Genomic DNA, 21,702 nt, shown 5'->3' with positions numbered 1-21,702 from the left:
ATATATATATATATATATAGTCACATTTGTTTACATTTGTATAAATAAACTCTGTAAGGGTAACCAAAATTGGGGTGCCTGGGTGGCTCAGTCGGTTAAGCATCCAGCTTTTGGTTTCAGTTCAGGTTTGTGGTACTGATGAGATCATCAGGTCATGATCTCACAGTTCATGAGTTCAAGCCCTGTGTCAGGCTCTGCTCTGCCAGCATAGAGCCTGCTTGGGATTCTCTCTCTCCCTGTCTCTCTACCCCTCCCCTGCTCATACTGTCTCTGTCTCAAAATAAATAAATAAACTTAAAAAAAAAAAGGATATACCAAGTTTAGAGGAGAGAGAAAAACTGGGCAGATGGGAGATGGGTGTGAGAAATTCTTTGTTATGTATTTTATATTTTTTGATTAAAGAACCAGCTCAATTAAGAAATGATCAAGGCTGAATTTGAACTCATAAACTGAAAATGTCCCTACATTTAATGCCTAAAACTATGGGATTTTAACTTAAACTGTTTATTAAAATATAGAAAAACATAGGCTTCCAAATTTGTTTATGGTGAATCAGTCAAAATCACTCTTTCCTCTCCCCATATATCCTAGTGATCCAATTAGAGTCCCATATTATCACTAGAGGATATGCAAATATCCTCTATGCTGTCCAAAATGCTGTCAGCTCTGAGCTGACAGCAGTGAGCCTAATGCAGGGCCTGAACTCATGAACCATGAGATTGTGACCTGAGCTGAAGTCAGACATTCAACCTACTGAGCCACCCAGGCGCCCCTAATACTTACTTTATACAGTGAGATCCAACCTTTGGAACCTCCAGAGTACCAGTCAAAACAAGTATTGTCTTAGTTGGACATTTTCCAAAACGGTTTCACCTGCTTAATTATCTGTTTTATTGAAAACAGATCTAGAGAGGCACAGAAGAGCTACATAAATGTGTTAGTTAACAGTAAGTTAACTACAGGAGTATAAGGAGTCTGTGTGTAAGGCACAGATAGCTCTATGTCATATTCACAAAAAGATATTCTACCTACAAGGTATCTAAAAATAGTCACTTACCCAACTCTTTCCAAAGCCAATAATAAAGAATGTGTATTTAGTTTTTACTACCTGAGGATAAGTAAGAAGGGCCAAAAGTTTGTACGTGGTCCAACAAAGGATTTTTAAACTCAACTACAAGGATGTCCTACATTACATACACTATGTTACTATTTTCATGTAAGAACCAATAAGACTAAACCTAATAGGCTTAGTGCGATTTCACTGTATTGCCTCAGTCATCATAGACAGTAATGACAAACACTATATTGTTATTCATGGTTGTTTTGATATCTACAAAGAACTTTTTAAATTATTCACAAAAACACAGATATAAGTCTCTGATCACTGAAAAATGAAATTGCTGTTGGGTGTCACTATATGAGTACTAGGACTCGTATCACAAAGAGGCATTTTGTACCATTAAAACTTAAAATTATGTTTTTTGGTTCACCTTAGAAGGTTCTGAAGTCAAACTAACATTAACTTATAATTCAGAATTGTTTGTCACAGAACAAGTTAGACTTTAAAATATTTTCCCAAGGGGCATTCGTTACACAGCTGTATTCACTTTGTGATGATTCTTTCAGCTCTGTACTTACGATTTCTTTTTTAATTTTTAAAATTCTGATGATTGGTAATAGTAGCACCTTTTACTTCACAAACACATTTTAGGGAGTATTTGCTATACATACTTCTGTGACAATGAAATGTGTTTCTGAAAAAACTAGTCATGGTGAGTCAATTCCTATTTATTTCATTTTTTAATACATTATTTATTCACTGCCTCAACAAATAGTTATTAGGCATCTACTAAATGCCAGGCACTGTTCTAAGCTTAGTTTTTGGAATAGTGGACTCTCTTACCTAAACATACAAACGATACTGAAACAAATACTTTTAGGTGTAGCTATGGTATTCTGGTGATTTAGATGGAGCTTCCTGAGTTAGAGAATACCCTTACTACAAAGCACCTCCTACTATATGCAGTTCACATGTGTAATTCATAAAGGGTACATCTTTCACTGATGAATTCACTCATCCATCTGTCTAATCACATCACATCATTCTCATAGCTTTAATGCCACTATTCTCTGAATTTACTAGGATAGATTAAAATAACCACTACTGCATGGAACTCCTAAAATCTGAAACTTGAAACTGGGGGCCCAGGAATCACAATAGACTAATACATCTATTTATAAGGCCTTATTAACAGAATATTAATATTTAGTAACCAAATATTGCCTTAATAATAGAATAGAATTTGTTATTTGTAAGAGTTAGCACCAGTCATTCTGAAAGTGTATCATAAATAACATGACACAACAGTCTCTGGTTTAAGAAATCTTATTAAATACATACACACATAAATACATATATATATATATTTATATGTATATATTTATATTTATATATATAATAATGAAAATATGTATCTTCTAGTCCTCTCATCCCAACAATTGATACTCTGCCTGAACCACTGGGAACCCACAATTCAACATACCCTAACTGCAAAAGCCCATTTGAGTTCTTCTCATTCCCTTCTAATTTCAACTTGTTTTTACACAACTTTTTTCCTTAAGGTAATTCATGCTGCTCCTTTAAACCCCATTCTCTAAATGAAAATTATAGACGTATATACATACATGACTTCACTTCACAATGTTAAAAACTCAGTGAAGATAAAGATGAGGGGAATTCTCTTTTTCAAAGTTAATATAAAAATTAAATAATACATAAGAATATATTTTATAAGAAGGTGTCACAAGAATGGAAAATTGGGGGCTCCTGCCTGGCTCAGTCATTAAAGTGTCCGACTCTTGATTTTAGCTCAGGTCATGATCTCGCAGTTCGTGAGATCAAGCCCTGTATCACTCTGTGCTGACAGCATGGAGCCTACTTGGCATTCTCTCTCTCTCTCTCTCTCTCTCTCTCTCTCTCTCTCTCTCTCTCTCTCTCTCCCTCCCTCCCTCCCTCCCTCTCTCTCTCTCTTTCTCTCTCTTTCTCTCTTTCTCTCTCTCTGCATGAGCATGCTTATGCACACTTTCTGTCTCTTTGTCTCTGTCTCTCTCTCAAAATAAATAAGTAAACTTAAAAAAAAGAATAGAAAATTCATACAAATATATACATAAGCAAAGCATCTGGAACCACAGGAAAGAAAAAAATTCAACAGAAGACTATAGTACTTAGGACAGTGCCTTGCACATATAAAGAACTCAGTAAGTAGTAGTTTAAAAGAGAAAAATACTTGGTCTGATTTGGCTTCAAAATTTTTAAAGTTCAACTCTACATATATAGGAATTCAATACCATAAGAACAACAAAAGATATGGTCTAAATCTCTTCTTCAATGTCAAATACTCAGATATACTATTTTCTTAAATTTTCATAATCCTATTGGATTCAAGGCACTCACACAAAATATCAAGACTACCAGTGATTCTTTAAATGGTGTTGGATAAAAGAGCTAAGATTTTAATTTCTCCATCTACAAAATCAAGTACTGATCAAATAAACATGCTTTTAAAAATAATTTTAATAGGGGCGCCTGGGTGGCTCAGTCGGTTAAGCGTCCAACTTCGGCTCATGTCATGATCTCACAATTCATGGGTTCAAGCCCCACATCAGGCTCTGTGCTGACAGCTCACAGCCCAGAGATGGCTTCTGATTCTGTGTCTCCCTCTTTCTCTGCCCCTCCCCTGCTTGTGCTCTGTCTTTCTCTCTCTCTCAAAAATAAATAAACATTAAAAAAATTTTTAATAATAAGAGATAATTTTAATAATTGAGGTATAAGGGTGGTGGTTTTAGAATGCTCATATAATTACATCAATCAACTGCAAAATGTCAATAGCATAAATACATACAACAACCTACATACCAAGGCAAGGATGATTAATAATATCTCCACTTGGGAGCATTTTAAGCTTAAATATGATAAAAAGCAAAAAGTAAAATTTTATTTCTGTACAAAGATAGACAACTTGCTGTAGTTTTTATATTATACTCTCATAGAAAAATAAATGATACTATTCAATAAATAGCCTAAGACAAATGCATGAACTGAGAAAAATGAAAAACTGTCCAGAGGAATTATCCAGACAGGTTGAGATACTCTTCTAGCATCTGAAAAATATAAATCTAGGGGGGTGGGAGGGAGGGTAGGGTGGGTGATGGGTATTGAGGAGGGCACCTTTTGGGATGAGCACTGGGTGTTGTATGGAAACCAATTTGACAGTAAATTTCATATATTTATTAAATAAATAAATAAATAAATAAATAAATAAAGTTTGCTTGAGATTTTTCAGGGTTACCCTAATCCAACATATATGGATATTGAATATATGATTACTTAACAATATCAGAACTAGCAGGAAATACATATGTGTAATAATACCTAGTAGAAATAACATGGTGTTATTTTTGTTGAGTCTATTTTCATCGATACAACATTTCTGAAAATTCTATTACTTCACAATCAATACTTGTTTAATACAGTTTTCTTCAAAAACACTATTAATGTTGCATCTTATAATCAATGGTACCTTAAAGTCAAATAAATTATATGTTTTTTCCTTAAAAAAAAAAAAATATATATATATATAAATCTAAACCCACTTTCTCAGTGTCCCAATGTATAAGAAATAAATGCTTCTGTGCATTTCAGAAGTTACTTGATTTCACCAAGTTTTACTTTGCAAAGTCTCTCAAAATCATTCCCTCTCTTCCATTCCCACTACTAACACCCCACTTCAAGCTTTATTGACTTACTCATGAAGTGTGTTGCACCTGCCTCCCAAAGTGAGCTGCAGCCTTTCTAATCTTGCTGGTGTAGACATAACCAGGATAGTCATTCACCTGGCTTCTTTGTGGAATCTCTCAAAATATCAGATGAATAGTCTCTACTGGTCAAGATAGTCAATACTAATAAGCTTTTAATTTGCCTATTTTAGATAATACTAGAAAACTATGAATAATTTTCCATCTGAATTTCAAATGTCTACTTTTTTAAGTAGTTAATATGGTACAGATACACAGATAGTCACAAGTCACAGATACACTGTGTAACTTAGACATAGGAATCAGTGCTACAAGACCACAATGCAGCTGAAAGAGAATTACAACATGGTTCACATAGCACAATTCTATTGTGTTGCCCACAGTATCAATAAGTCATCTATAAATATTTATTAAGGTTTACATGCAAGACACTATGAAGGAAGAAAACAGAAAGCAAATCTTATCTCTGGCCTCAAGTTGCTTGTACTTTAGTTCAAGTAATAGTTTACAAAAGATGCTAGCATGTTTTATAATGTATCTTTCAGAACCAGATTCTAATCTTACAGTTTATTTTTATAATCTATCCCTTAAATATTATTAGATATTATTAGCTAACAAGCTCTTACTAAAACAAAATATTAAACCACATTTCTAACTTGCCAAGCCTTTGAGAATTAGTGATCCATGCCACTTAAGTGATTAAAATTACTTGAAGTCTATAAAAGCATCAACTGGGAAAACAAGAACCAAAACCATGAAATAATTACATGTCTCACCTATGCACTCTCAAAATTTTCTAAATTGAAATACTAGATAATAGGAACACCTGGATGGTTCAGTCAGTAGAGCATGCAACTCTTGATCTCAGGGTTGTGAATTTGAACCCCACATTGCACATAGAGATTACTAAATAAATAAATATTTTTAAAAATAATAATTTTAGGGGCGCCCGGGTGGCTCAGTCGGTTGAGCGTCCGACTTCAGCTCAGGTCACGATCTCGCGGTCCGTGGGTTCGTGCCCCGCGTCGGGCTCTGGGCTGATGGCTCAGAACCTGGAGCCTGCTTCCGATTCTGTCTCCCTCGCTCTCTGCCCCTCCCCCATTCATGCTCTGTCTCTCTCAGTCTCAAAAATAAATGTTAAAAAAAAATTATAATAAAAATAATAATTTTAGCAGTGCCTGGGTGGCTCAGTCAGTTAAGCATGCAACTCTTGATTTTGGATCAGGTCATGATTTCACAGTTTTGTGAGTTCCTGCCCCGCATTAGGCTCTGTGCTGTTAGCACAGAGCCTGCTTGGGATTCATTCTCTCTCTCTCTCTCTCTCTCTCTCTCTCTCTCTCTCTCTCTCTCTCTTTCTCTCTCTCTCTGCCTCTCCCTCACTCACACTCTCTCTGCTCTCTCAAAGTAAATAAAGAAAGAAATTTTTTAATAAAATAAAATAATAAAATTAAAAAATAAAACACTGGATCACAAATGACCAACATAAAGGAAAAGAATATGTTAAGAAATGAGAGCTGAAACAATTAGTAGAAACCCAACTAAGCTCTGGAGAAACTTAACTAGGGCTAAGACTTAACAATTATACATAAAATAAGTTAGCAGATAGTCACAAGTCACTTTGTTATTCTAAACCAACTCCATCATCTTTTTCTCCCCCTGCTTTTTCTTTTTTTAAAACATGCCTAACATTTTAAATTCTTGAGTAATATTCAGCTGTTTATCTACAAAATTACTTGGAGGCTTGATCATTTATTTTGGTAGGACCAAGGTACCTAACAAGTCAGAGACAAAGATAAATGAAGAAGAAAGTATGTCATAAATTAAAATTCAGCAGCAAATTATTTAACCTTTGACCAGTGTATGGATTATGGTTTTATAAATCAGTATAATATTACTAACTTGGAATTGTAATACCAGAAAAGCATAGCTGTCTAACACATCTCTAAATAATTTGAGTTTGCTTCATATGGTAAGAAAATAGTACCAGCTCTTTATCCATAGTACCTCAAGAGGGAAATCCTTTATGCTGACATCTACAAAAGATTGGCAGTAATGAGGATCCATGTAAATCAAACTGTCATCTACAAGGACAAAACAGAAGACAAGTAATTCAAAAAACACCTTATTATTACACTGCTTACAATCCAATTTCTATGTAGAATAGCTGAAAAAAACCTGGGAGTAACAGCTTGCCAGACTGATATTCATTGACTGAAACATAGGTTTGCACAGGACAGATTAACTTTTGCATAATCAAATATGCTTGTATAAGCAGAATTTTTATAAAGTGATGAGACTGTCATTTAATTTTTGGTGATAAAATTACTTTCACAAACACACAATTATATTCTACAGTTTGCATATGAAAAATGTATTGCACTACTTTATCCTGACAGGAAGAACATATTGCTTGTCATTTTATCATCAAGTAGCACCACTAAAACTGGTAAAAAGTAAATATGTAAATAGCAACTGTCAGAATGTAGCAGCAATGTCTTTTCAAGTTTAGTGAAACCAATAAATTATGCCTGTTTATGCAATAACAGAAATTAAACATACATTTTACAGAATCCAATTATGTTGTGGACCAAATGACAAATGAGTGGCTATGGTAGGACTGATGAATTTATAAGGTACTCATTTTGGTCTGTTAATCATCCTGTTTCCAATGATCCTAAATTAACTTCTGATTTTTAAAAGAAAACAATAATAAAAATGTTTTATTAAATCACTAACCTTGAAATCCAGCAAAGTAGTATGACTGTTTAGGTTTGCCACCAATAATACCCACGCAATATTCAAGACTTAAAATACCCTGTCAAAAGGAATTAATACAGATTTAAAGTCATAAGGCAAATGATAATTATTCAAAACAATCAAATTTGTATTAGCAGTATTAGTACGTATCATAGTTCCCAAATTTTTCACCACCAGTATTATTTTTATTACCTATGCCCCATATTCTAAAATCCTTCTATCTACAAACACTATTTTCCATTTTCTTTAAATCACTCAACAGTAAATCAAGTGTTCTGATCAGTGTGTCACTCAACAACATTAACAACTACTATGTACCAGATACAGAAATAAATAAGGTCACCATATAAAGGCAATACAGTTCCTACCAAAACCAAAACACTTGCCCTTTCAGTTAGCTGTTGCAGCCTTATCATGATCAATATAGTATTTTCATCAAGTTTTTAAAATACTAGAAATACTTCTTAGACCTTATTACTATTTTCACTGATCTTCAAGTCTTAGAATCCCAAACTAAAAACCATTTTCTAATCAACAGCATTCATTTGACCCATTTTTATGCTATTTCATAAATTTATTAGAATAAGATAAAATGAAAACAATATAATCTAAGGCAAAAAATAATTGTTATTAAAGCCAATTTTATTTACCAATCATAAACTATCAGGGATACCGCAATCAATTATTTAGTATGCCCCTCAGCATCTATTCTAAGTGTAAAACTCTATTTAAGCTGGGCAAAATAATCCTTTTTTTTTTTTTTAAGAGAGAGAAAGCAGAGGAAAGGAGGAGAGAGAGAGAGAAAGAGAGACAGAGAAAGAGAGAGAGAGAGAGAGAGAGAGAGAAGGAGAATCTCAAGCAGGCTCCACACTTAACATGGAGCCCAATGCAGGGCTCAGTCCCACAACACTGAGATCATGACCTGAGCTAAAATCGAGTCAGATGCTCAACCAACTGAGCCACCTGAGGTGCCCCTGGGCCAAATAATTCTACACCTTTTAAAAAACATGGCCAGTGGAATCAGTTAATAAGGTCTTGTCAATATTTTAGCCTATATTATGTGTGTATGTGTGTATATCTATATCTATATATCTGTATCTATATCTATATCTACATCTATATCTATATCATGTATTCTAAACTTATAAGTGACTAATAATGATGATGCATATTATAAAACCCCAAAGTATTAAATAATAATTATGCTTTCCTTCTCTTAAATGACAGGATGTTTTTATATCTAGAAGATATAAAAATAAAAAGTATATGAACTGGGGTATCTGGGTAGCTCAGTTAGTTGAATGTCTGGCTTCCACTTGGGTCATGATCTCACCACTCGTGGGTTTGAGCCCTGCGTCAGGGCTGACAGCTTGGAGTCTGGAGCCTGCTTCGGATTCTGTGTCTCCCTCTCTCTCTGCCCCTCTCCTGCTCACTCTCTGTCTCTCTCTCAAAAATAAATAAACATTAAAAAAATTTTTTTAATAAAAAAATATATATATGAACCAATGGTTTTTTCCCTTTAACAAGTAATCAAACCATAAAGTATTTTTAACTTAATTATTTTCTTAAAAATATGTGATTGTTGTGGAACACCTGGGTGGCTTAGTCGGTTAAGCATCCGACTTTGGCTCAGGTCATGATCTTATGGCTGGTGAGTTTGAGCCTGGTGTCGGGCTCTGTGCTGACAGCTCAGACCCTGGAACCTGCTTCAGATTCTGTGTTTCTCTGTCTCTCTCCACCCCTCCCCCAGTTGTGTTCTGTGTCAAAATAAATAAACATTAAAAAAATGTGGTTGTTGTAAAAAAATAAAAACACACAGAATATATATTAAAAGGTAAAAATTTCCCCAAACCCTGACACTCAGAGCTTATCATTATTAATATTTGGGGAACACCTTCTTGAACTCAATCTGTGTATATTCACATAGAGATTTATGAATACAGTTCTATATATGTGGCATCACACTACACATGCTGTTATAAGTTTGGTCAGTCATTACATCATAAACCTCTTCTCCTATCAATAAATATAGATCTCAGTATAATATTTAATGGTTGTAAAATACTCTATTTTATGAAGATAGCCAAATGTGCCTTAAAATCTCCATTCTGAACATTTAAGTTGTTCCTAGGTCCTCACTGTTATAAATAACCCTCTTAGAGAAAACAACTTTGTATATTTTCAGTCATGTGAAAATTGGAAAAGAGAACTGCAACTAAGAAAGTTAAATGAAACAGAGAAGGCATATTATAGGTTAAAATTAATTTAGAGTTAACAAATATATAAGATGAAATTATAAAGAAAATAAACAATAAAGTGTTATTCTGTTTTTATTATTATTCCATGAATAGTCTATTATTCTATTGCTTTCCCCTCAAATAAAAATCCTTAGAGAGTGCCTTACTTCAACTTGAGGCAATCTGATCAGCTGACACACAATGTTTCTGACACAGAGAGCCATGAGGAAGTGAAAGTTCTAAGTCCCTCATAGCCGAGAAAAGAAAGAAAAAAGTATATAGCAAGAATCATCCGTAACTCTCCTCAGCAGTGATCCTAAGTAATGGAATAAAGACTCTGGTTCCTGACATCTATATTTCCTTTTCAACAGACTAGAGCAGATTTAGCAATAAACACTTAGAGGCAGATTAGGAACTAGAATGCCATTACAAAGAAGAGACTGTATCTTTGGAAATCTGCAACACTTTTCAGTCCCTAAAAAAGCTTCTTCACAGCTATCTGGTGGTGAGAATTTATTGAGCTGTACCCATGAAGCAATAAATAAGACTGAAGTAATCAGTCAAAAAGAAAAGTCCTAATTTGTCTTGCTGGAGAAGGAGAACATATTAGATTTTCCCATTCCAGGTCCTCTAAAAAAAAAAAAAAAATATATATATATATATATATATATATATATATATATATATATATATATATATATATATATATATATAAATAAACAAACTTCCCGAGCTAAGAGCTGATGAAGCACCACACCAAATTTCTTTCTCCTCACAGAATGTAGCAGGGGATGGTACCATCTCTGAAAGATTGGAATTACCTTGATTAATAAATTTGGAAAATAGAACTAAGGGGTGAATTTTAGAGAGTATCATATACAATGGTTCGGCAGGAAAAAAAAATACAACTGCTGACAAAAGAGGAGGCAGTGGAGGGAGAGGGGGAGATGGAGTGGGAGGCGTGGAATGGGGGTGGAGTAGGTAGAGAAAGAGAAAAAAGAGCAGAAGAGGAAGAAGAAGAAGATTCTTCTTCTTTTAGGACTGTCAGACACTGTATTTTTTCACTTCCAAGTGAATGCCTCTTGACAAGTTGTCATGTTGGCTTTTGACCCAACCAACCCTTAAGCAAACATAACACCTAACATCCAGCCTACTTCACTCAGCCATCTTGGCCACTTTTTGCTGATAATTGAAAAATTAAAATGTCTCAATAGTCAATGCTTTCTTATTTTAGTGGACTATGTATAAATTCAATTGGTAGAAGCTCAAAGAAATATTACATTTTTAAAAATCCGTATTTTAGGGAAAATATAAAAATAACAAAAGTTCTGGTCTGTTAACAGTTTACTGTCTGAACTTAAACTTATCATTTAACTTCAGTCTTCTCGGTTTTAAAAAGACAAATAGTTCCTAGCTGTTTTGAAGGCAAAATGAGATGTATCTGTATTAAAAGTGTTATAGAAATATGAGAGTTAACCAGTTAGTTGTTGAGCAACTCCTATATGCTGGGTTCTGAGGATCACTTTAACAGTTAACCATGGTTTTTTTCACTACAAACTCCATTGAATCATTCAATATGATTGAATGATAAAAAATATTAATAGCACCAAGTAGCAAAGCTCGCAGCCAGATGAAATATGCCTTGAAGCCATCTGCAGCCCATTCCAACAGAAATAGGGGTTTGACCAAAGGAGTCAGTTCCAAGATTGCCTCAGTTTCTAATCTTTTCATGGCAGTGGAAAAGGCAGAGGGAATCCATCCAGTTCAGACTTGGTTACAACCTACTGAGACATGGCAACATGCCAAAAGTCCCAAAACCCTTAATAGATTTGCTAGATGAAATGGTTCATACCTTCCCACATTCTAACATTAACTCTACTAAAGAGCCCACATGTTAGAAATTAAAACCCTGATTCTATCTAACAGATTCATATATTTTCGATATAGTATTAGTACTATTGGTAACATGTATGCCTGCAAAATTTTAATAACTATTAGGAAAAGCCAATATACCAGCTAGAAAACTTCCATATCCCATATATTGACAACAACTGTTCTAGATTTTTAGAAGTAGCACAGTCTAAAGTGAAGACACATGTTCCACTCATACACACATGGACCCTAAGGCTTTACGTGGGGAACAAACCATTACTGAAACTTAGATTTCAAGATTACTATATACCATAACACTCCATTCAAAGAGGAATTCCATCTCTGACCTTGAAAAGATGAGAAACTTTATTAAAACTATGAAAATAATATAAAATACTATAATTTTAACCAAAAGTAAGTATTTCAAAAGGTAAAGTTTTGGGGCACCTGGGTGGCTCAGTCGGTTAAGCATCCTACTTCAGCTCAGGTCATGACCTCACCATTCATGAGTTCCAGCCCCGCATCAGGCTCTGTGCTGACAGCTTGGAGCCTGGAGCCTGCTTCTTGGATTCTGTGTCTCCCTCTCTCTCTGCCCCTCCCCCACTTGCACTCTCTCTCTCTCAAAAATAAATAAAATATTAAAATAAATTGTTTTAAAAAGGTAAAGTTTTGTGCAAAAAGCAGAATCAGACCTATAAATACAGAGAGAAAGGAGGTAGGGGAGATGGTCAAATGGGTGAAGGGGAATGGGAGATACAGGCTTCCAGTTATGGAATGAATAAGTCACAGTCACAAAAGGCACAGCACAGGGAATAGTCAATGACAGCATTGTATGGTTGCAGAAGCAAGCTACACTTGTGGTGAGCATAGCAGAACATATAGAGAAGTTGAATCACTATGTTGGTACACCTGAAACTAATGTACCATTGTGTGTCAAGTATACTAAAAAAAAAAAAGTTTTAAGTTAAAGTTTTGTGACAACTGAATGTGTTGATGCCCACAACAAAACAACATTAGATAACAATAGGTTCATTTGGAGAAAAGAGTTGTGTTCTCAAATAGAACTGATTTTTAACTGGTTAATATAAAGAAGCCAAAGATGGAACCTTCCCCCATGTGATCTTTATCACTTCTGTCTATATAAATAGTCATCCCACTTATTCACCTTATGGTGCCACAGGAAACAAATTAAGAGATAATACAGCAGTAATAGAAAACTCACTTTGTTTCAGTTGTTATCTTGAAACAATTTAATGTGGGTTTTATAAACAAACAAAGGTACATCCTTTTAACAATCACATAGAGGGATAATGGGAACTGTAGACATATCACATATTATAATTATTGGTGCATCTGTGTCTCCTTGATTAGCTACAAAAAGATTAAAAGGCTTTTCACTTGGTCATAGAACATGATACTCTTCAAATCACATCTGATCCTGCAATACTGAAATTTAAAATCTCTAATGTCAAGCTTTACAATCTACAACTATAAAATCATCACTACCCATTTAATAGAAAAAAGATGACAAACCTTCTGTATTTTTCAGATTAGCTAGCATTGCCTTAAAATATTTTAGTTCTTATTCATACCTTTACAAAATCTAAGTAGTCGGTGTTGGTTCTTTCTCCACCAAGTCTAACAGGGATTAGAATAATAACAGCTTTGTCATCTGTATTATCAGAGGCCATGGAAGTGCACTGTTTATCAATTACATCAGAACTATAAACTGAGAAAAATAATGAATATGTATTACATTTTATAAAAATGATTTTCAGAAACATTTTTACTCTAGTCCCTCCCCCCCCCTCATTGGCCAGTCATCTAATCTCTGATGTCACCATCAAGGTCTCAATGAGTTAAAAAATGTCTACCCTATTTATACATTTAGCAGATACTTATCAAGTAGCTACTATGGCACTAGGGCTTTACCAATGGGCAAAAGAGAAAAATCCCTGCCCTCATAGAGCATATACTCTAATATGAGGAAACAGTAAAGTAAAATATAAGATATGTCAGATGGTGATGGGTGCTCTGAAGAAAAACAAAGGGAGAAAAATGAACAGGAAGTGGGGGGAGTATTTAAAATAAGGTGGTTAAGGAGGGCCTTATGAAAAATATAACATTTAGATCAAGACAAAGTAAGAAACCAAGATATGCCAATACCTGGGGGAAGAGCATTCCAGGTATAGATATCAGCCAATGCAAATGCCTTAAGGCAGAAGCATAGCCAGCATGCTCTGGGACCAAGAGGCCTGTGTCTCTGGAGGGAAGTTAGTAAGGGGTATTGTAAAAATTGCAGTTTTTACTTTGAGTGAGATGGGAAGCCACTGAAGAGTTTTTTAGAAACGGAGTGTCCTAATCTGACTTACACTTTACCAGTGTGGTTCCTGTGTTGATAACAGACTGTAGAGGTAAGGGCTGAAGCACAAAAAACAGTTAGAAAGCAACTGCAGAGGGGTGCCTGGGTGGCTCAGTTGGTTGAGTGTCCAACTTAGGCTCACGTCATTATCTTGTGGTCTGTGAGCTCAAGCCCCATGTTGGGCTCAGCTCTGACAGCTCAGAGCCTGGAGTCTGCTTTGGATTCTGTGTCTCCCTCTCTCTGCCTCAATCTCTCTCTCTCAAAAATAAACAAACATTAAAAAAAGAAAAAGCAATTGCAGAAATCTAGCAAGAAATGATGGTGGCTCAAACAAATGTAGTCACTGTGAAGATAGAGAATGGTCATGGGATGGTCATATGGAGCTGATTAAAAGTGATCAGTAAATCAAAGAACTCCTTAATATGTTAAATGCAAGATGGGAAAGGGAAAAAAAGGAGTCAGGTGATTTGAATGGTTTTGGTATAAGTAAAAAGAGTAAGAGAGGTGCCATTTACAAAGACATAGACAACTATAAGAAGGGAAAAAATAGGAGGATAATCGGTAAGTCAGTGTTAGACATGCTAAGTTTCAGCTATCTATTAGACATGCAAACAGAGAGGATAAATAGGCAGTTATGGATATAAACGCCTGGATTTAGTGAGAGGTCCTATAAACTTGGGAGTTGACAGCATATAGATGGTCCTATAAAGCCATGAGACCTGGTGAATTCAAATCTGTGTACAAAAGAGATGAGGTCTAAAGGCTGAGCACAACAATTTCAGAGATCAGGGAGATAAGGAAAACCAGCAAAGGAGACTGAAGGAGTGGATATGTAGACGGAAACTTGAAGAGTAGCATTCTAGAAACTCAGGAAACAAAACATTACTAGGAGGAAAAAGTGGTCAACTGTATCATATGCTGCTGGCAGACTGTGTGATGTGAGGACTGAGAAGTGACCACTGGATTTAGCAAGATTAAATTATTGATGAGAGCAGCTTGGGTAGAGTGATGGGCATGACAGCCTAAATAGGATAGTTCAAGAGAACATGGGAAGATTTTGTAGAACCAAATATAGACAAAACTTTATTTTGTTTTGTTCAACAACAAAAAAGCTTTTTCAAACTCCCTGGTTGAAGAAAATCAAACTCTTCTGCTCTTGCACAGTTAGCTGATTAACAAATTCTGCCACTTGTGCCCCAGTTCTTCCCTTTAAATTCCAAATTTAGGTTATGAGTTATCAAATTCTGTCAGTAGCTTCTCTATCTCCATAGTCAGTCTAAACCAAAGGTACAAAAGTGCAACAATAGTTCTTTCCATGTTTTAATTCTTTCATCTTACTCTTCCCAAATACTCAGTAATGGCTTCTAATTATAAACCTTTAAATTCTCTAATTTTTCTGGGGCAGCACACACATGACCATCCTTACCTCAGACTCTTCTGAACTAATATACACTCCAAGGAAATGAGTTTTTCCTTCAGAGAACAGATTGCTGGTTTCCTGAGATAGGGAGTGAGGGGAGGGTGACATGGGTAAAGGGGGGTCAAAAGGTACAAACTTCTAGCTACAAAATAAGGAAGTCATGAGAATATAATGGAGACTAAAGTTAGTAATACCATGTTATATTTGAAAGTTGCTGAGAGTAGGTCTTAAAAATTTTTATCACAAGAAAAAGAATTTTGTAACTATGTATGGTGTCAGTTGTTAATTAGACTTGCTGTAGTGACCATTCCACAATATATCCAAATTTGAATCATTATATTGTACACCTGAAGCTAATATATTATATACCAATTATGTCTAAATTAAAAAGTATAATCAAATAAACAGATAAAAATTAGAATTATATACATCCCTCACCTGTACAATCTTGTGCAACATAAATAGTTATTCCTTGTAAATCAGGATGTCTTGCTTCTTCAACTGCTTTTCTAAGAAAACAACAAGTATCATCCTTTAAAAGCCTAATATTTTCAGTTAATCACTAAAAAATTAATATAAGGGGAAAGAAAGCCATCATTTTTTTTTCTTAGTTTCCTATATTTATCATTTAGTGTCTGCTTTCAAAACTATCATCTGAATGGTATCAAAAATCAGGTCAGTCTTTTCAAAGTAGAGTGTTACACTAAATTACTCAAAGGACATTAAAATAGAAGTTACCAAAGCTGTAAAAAAAAATTCTTGGGTGTAAAGCTGTAAACCCTGCCCCCCAAAAAGGATGTCTCTCAACCACTCACCTGGCTGTATTAAACATTTTCTAACCAGAGTATTACAATATGCTTCAAGGTTTACATCATATTAACTTACATTACTGACTAGCAGTGAATTACTGTATGGCTGTCCTGTGTTATACTTCGGAAAGTTTTTTCCTTTCTTTAATAGCATGACTTTTTTCCCCCTTCATTCAAAAACTTAATATAACTTGAACAAATGAATTTCCTAATTTTGAGCCTTAGAATTCTGTAAGTAAAACTGCAGATTGAAAAATATTTCGAAGTATAATGTTCTCAATGGTGCATATATGAAAAAAGTCACAATAATATCTTTAAAAGGAAATTACATACATTGAAGAAACATAAAAATTTTTATTTAACTGTATCTTTATAATTTTTTAATTTCACATGCCTTATTATGTATGTTTGTGTTAATTTAGAAGAGAGATTGGCAAACTATGGCCCTCAGACCATATACAACCTGTGGCCTGTTTTCATACAACCTGCAAGCTAAGAATGGTTTTTACAATTGTGAAGGGTTGTAAAACAAAAAAAAAAAAAGAAAAGAAAAGAAAAATGGGCAACAGAGCCCTTATATATAGTCTGCAAAGCCTAAAATATTTACCATCAGGCCTTTTACAGAAAAAGTGTTTAATCCCTGGGGTATAGAACATATTATCTTGAAGAGTAGAAACTAAGCTTTTATGATTATGCTTTTATAAATGTCACACTAAGCGGGACTTGATATTATTATTAACAATACATTTAATAACTTTAGGCAAATACATTTCCAATTGTAAGCATCTGGCCTATAAAATATGAAAGCCTGTTAATATGCAAGAAACTTTATAATAATTTCAAATTTATATATGATTATAAATAGATTAAATTTACTATATTTGCATAAACACACTATATTTGGATAACATATTAATGATTGCATTTACAACAATAAAGGGACACACAACAAATAAGGCAGTTTTCTTTTAAAAATTTAAGCAGTATCCAAATAAATGGCACTAAAAAGCTGAGCTGAGGTATAGTGAAATTTGACTTTCTACTTTTTTCTAACTACTCTGAATGTCACAGACCCTTTACTTTTACTATGGTATAATTATAATATTAATAGTCCCATACATTTACAATTCACAAGAATTTGATGTGTGCAAAGAAATGCTGAAAACATCAATTTTAGCTCTTGACATTTCATTACACTATCAGTACATTACAGCCCCCAGGTTACACTATTAAAAAAAAAAAAAAAACTATAATGTTATGCATGTTCCAAGGTTGAAAGAGTTGTTAGTTTTTAGAACATTCCAATAAGGCAGTCTAATGAAAACCTGGTTAGAAAGAGACCCTGGGTATCTATACCTATGATATAAGAAAAAAGATATAAAGAAAAAAATTTATCATAGATAAATATAACTAGAGTTCCAATGTCTTGTTTTTTCCCTATTAGCAAATGAAAGCTCCCTTATGAACATTCTCCTACAGTAAGAATTTAAAAGGTCCAATTATATATATATATATATATATATATATATATATATATATATATATATATATATATATATACATACACTGCAAAAATCAGTATCTCTGAGCCTAAGGACCTCTGTCATAAGATGAAAGATTTTAATGCAATTTTACCTTAAAATGTGAGCAACCACAGCTGGTCCATACCAGTCTCCGGCTTTTTTCCCAGACTTTTTTCCATATTCTATTAGTTGGTGTAAACCAAAGAGAGCCAAAGGGGAATCACCAAACCAAGAGATGATTTTCCTGTGATAAATTTCATTTCGCATTTCATGATCATCAGAGTACCTCCTGATTGTTTCCTTCTGAGAAACTGCTGGGGTTTTGAGTTCTCTTTCCCCTGAAAGTGATGCTTCAAATGATGCAGTAAATTTTTTTACAGTGTTGGAAGTCCATGATTCAGAGTCTGAATTTTCAATGTTCAAAGCATCAGGCCAGGTCCAAGCTATAGTAATTCCAAAGCAAGGTGTTCAGATCTTTTAAACAGATTTTAACAATTCTACTAAAAGAAGTATGTCGCATTTAAAGTCATATAGGTTACTAAACTACACTAGTAAACTCAGAAGTAGGTAAGCTATAAAGACAAAAAATAGATTAGTCGTTGCACATGGCAAGCAGGGTATTGGGAGTGACTACCAAAGGGTGTGAGGTTTCTTTTCAGGATGATGAAAATATCCTAAAATTAGGTTATGGTAATGGTTGCAGAACCCTGTAAACATACTAAAAACCACTGAATTGTTCATTTTAAATGAGTGAATTTATGTAGATTATATCCCAAAAAGCTGCTTAAAAAACCAAAGATATGAGGGGCGCCTGGGTGGCTCAGTTGGTTAAGCATCTAACTTCGGCTCAGGTCATGATCTCATGGTTCATGAGTTCGAGCCCTGCGTCAGGCTCTGTGCTGACAGCTCAGAGCCTGAAGCCTGCTTTGGATTCTGTGTCTCCCTTTCTCCCTGGCTCTCCTCTTCCCATGCTCTGTCTCTCTCTCTCTCAAGGAAGGAAGGAAGGGAGGAAGGAAGGAAGTGGAAGGAAAGGAAGGAAGGAAGATATGAGCCCAGAAAGTATGTCAAAATATTGATAATGTTTACTTTTGAGTGGTAATATTATTCTCTGGAGTTTCCTGTTGTTTCCAAAATTTCTAAAATGGGAATATATTACATATGATCAGGAAAAATTACCAAAATGAAACAGAAAAAAATAGTAAACTCAGGTACAAATAAACAACTCTGGAAAAATACTTTTCTTTCTTTTCTTTTCTTTGACAGTGCTGAAATGGAATGAGGACTCTTGTACTCCTTACCAGTACTGCTTATCAGATATCCAATTTTGACTACCCAAAGGCACAATAAACATACTAACGTTCATGAGAGAATAACTTCAGAAAGGGGACTTTTCTTTGATCATATGTTAAAATAGAAGTCTAACCATGGAAGTTTTAGATTTCTTTCTTTCTTTCTTTCTTTTCTCATATAGTCCTTTCAGAATAACTCAGTCATGGGGCACCTGGGTGGCTCAGTTAATTAAGCATCCGACTTTGGCTCAGGTCATAATCTCACAGTTTGTGAGTTCGAGCCCTGCATCAGGCTCTGTGCTGAAAGCTTGGAGCCCAGAGCCTGCTTCGGATTCTGTGTCTCCCTTTCTCTCTGCCCCTCCCCTGCTCATGCTCTGTCTCTCTCTGTGTCTCATAAATAAATAAATGTTTAAAAAAAAAAAAGAATAACTCAGTCATTGTTTAGGGCATAATATCAATTCTCTAGTAAATGAAAAGTTAACAAATGGAAGTCATTAAAGATCAAAGATCCCCCCAAAATCAACTACATTCACTACTTCACTGTTTTTTAATGACAAGACAATTCCAAGAAAACATGTAATTTTAACAAAATGAGGCACAGATTCAGAGAAATAGTCAGGACTGTGAAAAATATCCCCATTCTTGCCCTTGATTGCATACGACTACAAATAAATCATCCCAGAGAAGTTTATAAAAATTCTTTTTCCTTGTATTATCCATACCACTCTTGAATAAACATTCTCTCTAAATAATCTCATCAATCATCCCTACAGAAAGGTTATTAAATATTTGCCATGCATTACAGGGAAATTGTCTAACACTTTTAAAATATGATAACACTTAGCAATAACCATGTATGATAGCCTAAAATCATAAACTAAAATCTTCCTACAAATGTACAAATTATAAAAAATGGACTAGTAGAAATGGTAAGAAAGGTGGCACATTTTAAAAAATAGATATATGTAAATTAAGTATCAGTGACATTTTTGAGACTATAATATAAGCAGGATGACCTTATTAAGAATATGCCTAATCAGTTTAACTGATTATCATCATATTTCTAAAGATAAAAATATTTTAAAGCATTATTGATATATAGAGAGAAAATAAACCAGTTTAAATATAAGATTTAAATAATATAAAAATATCAACTATCTGCTCAAAGTCACTGTATTGACCTGCCCAAGATTTACTGAACTGGAGATAATCCAGAGAGTTCAATCAAAAAGAACTAAGTAATAACAACAAACTCCAAAGACTACTAAAAACTTATACTTACGTATAAGTCATACCTAGCTTAGTTCAGTAGAGATGGAATATGCTAGATTAGTTACTTTTAGAAGAAACAAGGGAGTCAAGAAATTAACCAAAGTAAATTTTATGCAGTTTGCAAGCTGGAGTTCAAATTTAAGAAGACAAACAAAAATCCCCCCAAAAACAGAGATTTGATTTACCTCTACCAAGAAAGTGTAGTATGAGTCCTTGAGCCAATAGCATCTGGCCAGTTCTTAATGTACAGCCCCAACCACAGTCTGTTGTCAAAGCTGAGCCTTCTATTTGAGGAAATTCTTCCCTGTAGGTCAGCCATATTCTTGAAATGAAATCTTTACGAAATTCTTCTACATTTCCCGCAATTACATGATCTTCTATTGTACATCCTGATCTTGCAGGTAACAGTTTATTTTCATCTACAAAATAAAAACATAAAATATAGTCTAAATATATGCAAAGAAAAATCAATAATGATATTATGTTCCCTTACTGTCCATAAGATAGGAAGTATATTATAATTTTTCTAATACTTTTTTTTCAATTTAAATGAAGATAAATGTTATTCTGCCTAATCAGGCTATTATGAAAATCAAATGAGAATGGATGCTGAAATGTCTTGTACACTCTAGAACTAGCTAATATAAAGTATCATCAGTAATATTGTTGTTAATAATAATATCCTATATTCTGAATATAATCAACTCTTTTATGAGGGGATAATATTAAAATACCTTTTCTTTTTGCCTCATTTGGCTCAGGATGTAGATATTAGTGCTCTCTAAAATGAGATTTGCAAATAAAATATCATGATTTGTCAATATGTAAAATGAATATAATCACATAAGCTGATTCTTAAAATCAAATAAAATGTGCACACTGTATTTATTGCCATGAATATTTATACTCAAATTATAAAATCAAAACTAAGAAGCTAAAGAGTAAGAATATAAAATTCCTAAATATACAGTTATCCTTTCATGTTGAAATACAATTTTTTAAAAACTGCTGCCACCCACATATGTCATTTTAAAAGGCCTTTTCAAATTGATTGTCTGTAATACAATTTCTATGTGAGGGGCGCCTAGGTGGCTCAGTTGGTTAAGCGTCTGACTCTTGATTTCAGCTCAGGTCGTGATCTCGGTTTGTGAGATCAAGCCCCGCATTGGGATTCTCTCTCTCTTCCTCCTCTTTCTGTCCCTATCCTGCTCATGCGCGCACTCTCTCTGTCTCTCTCTCAAAATAAATAAATAAGCTTTAAAAAAAAAACAACAGAATTTCTATGTGAAAACTACAGTTACTGTTTGCCCAATAATCTACAAAACACTAGTGCTCAAAATGAACTG

General features: G+C 34.2%; 1 protein-coding gene across 2 annotated transcripts in view; it reads right to left on the bottom strand.

Annotated features, from left to right (window-relative positions):
- The window catches only part of ATG4C (autophagy related 4C cysteine peptidase), a 95,859-nt gene that overhangs the window by 22,535 nt on the left and 51,622 nt on the right, over positions 1-21,702 (bottom strand). For both annotated transcript variants that reach the window (XM_042997438.1, XM_007089858.3), the window contains 6 exons: positions 20,542-20,775; positions 17,908-18,238; positions 15,902-15,972; positions 13,274-13,410; positions 7,552-7,630; positions 6,820-6,896 (listed from right to left, as the gene is read on the bottom strand). In XM_042997438.1, coding sequence (XP_042853372.1) covers positions 6,820-6,896; positions 7,552-7,630; positions 13,274-13,410; positions 15,902-15,972; positions 17,908-18,238; positions 20,542-20,775 — 929 coding nt within the window. The remainder of the gene's footprint in view (positions 1-6,819; positions 6,897-7,551; positions 7,631-13,273; positions 13,411-15,901; positions 15,973-17,907; positions 18,239-20,541; positions 20,776-21,702) is intronic.

The sequence above is a fragment of the Panthera tigris genome, chromosome C1 (genome assembly GCF_018350195.1).
Source record: "Panthera tigris isolate Pti1 chromosome C1, P.tigris_Pti1_mat1.1, whole genome shotgun sequence".
NCBI classification, from domain to species: Eukaryota; Metazoa; Chordata; class Mammalia; order Carnivora; family Felidae; genus Panthera; species Panthera tigris.
Note: the sequence above shows the minus strand (reverse complement) of the source record. Positions and strands in the feature narration are given on the sequence as shown.